Raw genomic sequence first — 904 nt, 5'->3', positions numbered from 1 at the left:
TTCATACACCCCTTCTTTCTCTCGTTCCATGTATGTTTGTTTCTTTTCCATTCGAATATCAATCATTACTTCCATTCACTGTGGTTGATCCCGGACTAAGTAACCAAGCTAAACCATGTCGGCCGTACAACCTGACGGAGTTAATCCATGTTTACGAGATGTGTCGTATGAATCAGCAAGAAATTAGAGAAATCTAACGGCTGAAAAGATGGAGCGATCGCGCGACGGTTTCAAGGATCAAGAAGTCATTAGGGGCGTGTGAAATTTTAAATCAAGATGGCCAACACCGATTTGAGTCGTAATTCGATTTTTTCAAGCCTTTGGCTTTTTCGTCCAAGTTTATTTCAAACTTGTAGGGTTGAGAATGATGCGATTATGTTAAAATATGGTTTCCAAATTACTTTATTAGTAATGCTTTACTCTAAACTACCAAAACTGTAACCAAAACACCTGTTACTTTGAACATCACTCCTATATAACCTCAATATCCCGTGCATAACCCGGATTTATTTCTTCCCTCCGCAGGACACCGTCGACCAGACAGATGAGGAGGACGTTAGTAAAAATTCCACCGGATCTCCAAAGATTCGAAAAAAGAAGAGGCAACGGCAACCAAGAACAGTTATCAATCCGTATGGAAACGTTTTCTTCTATTGGTTGTGTAGCTTAACTATCTGCGTCCTGTATAACCTGTGGACGCCCATAGTGAGACAAGCCTTTCCGGAACTTCAGAGGAAACCGCAGCCCATGTGGTAAGTGGCTCACTGCTCTTCCCTTCGTATGTGTATGTATAAGTTTATGGTTGTGTGTGTGTGTATGCGGGCGAAAAACTAGGGAAAATGCACGGTTGCTGATCCTTCTATATGTAAACAGCTGGACAGATTGATATAGATATGGCTAGCAC

General features: G+C 41.6%; 1 protein-coding gene across 1 annotated transcript in view; it reads left to right on the top strand.

Annotated features, from left to right (window-relative positions):
• LOC119586436 overlaps nucleotides 1-904 on the top strand; it is a gene marked incomplete in the record, with an annotated part of 196,777 nt that overhangs the window by 92,052 nt on the left and 103,821 nt on the right. Inside the window, 1 exon segment of the mRNA XM_037935164.1 lies at nucleotides 526-752. Within this exon segment, the coding sequence (XP_037791092.1) occupies nucleotides 526-752 (227 nt within the window).

Source organism: Penaeus monodon, chromosome 21 (genome assembly GCF_015228065.2).
Source record: "Penaeus monodon isolate SGIC_2016 chromosome 21, NSTDA_Pmon_1, whole genome shotgun sequence".
Taxonomy (NCBI): domain Eukaryota; kingdom Metazoa; phylum Arthropoda; class Malacostraca; order Decapoda; family Penaeidae; genus Penaeus; species Penaeus monodon.
The sequence above is the reverse complement of the archived record's forward strand: the minus strand, read 5'-3'. Positions and strand labels throughout refer to the sequence as shown.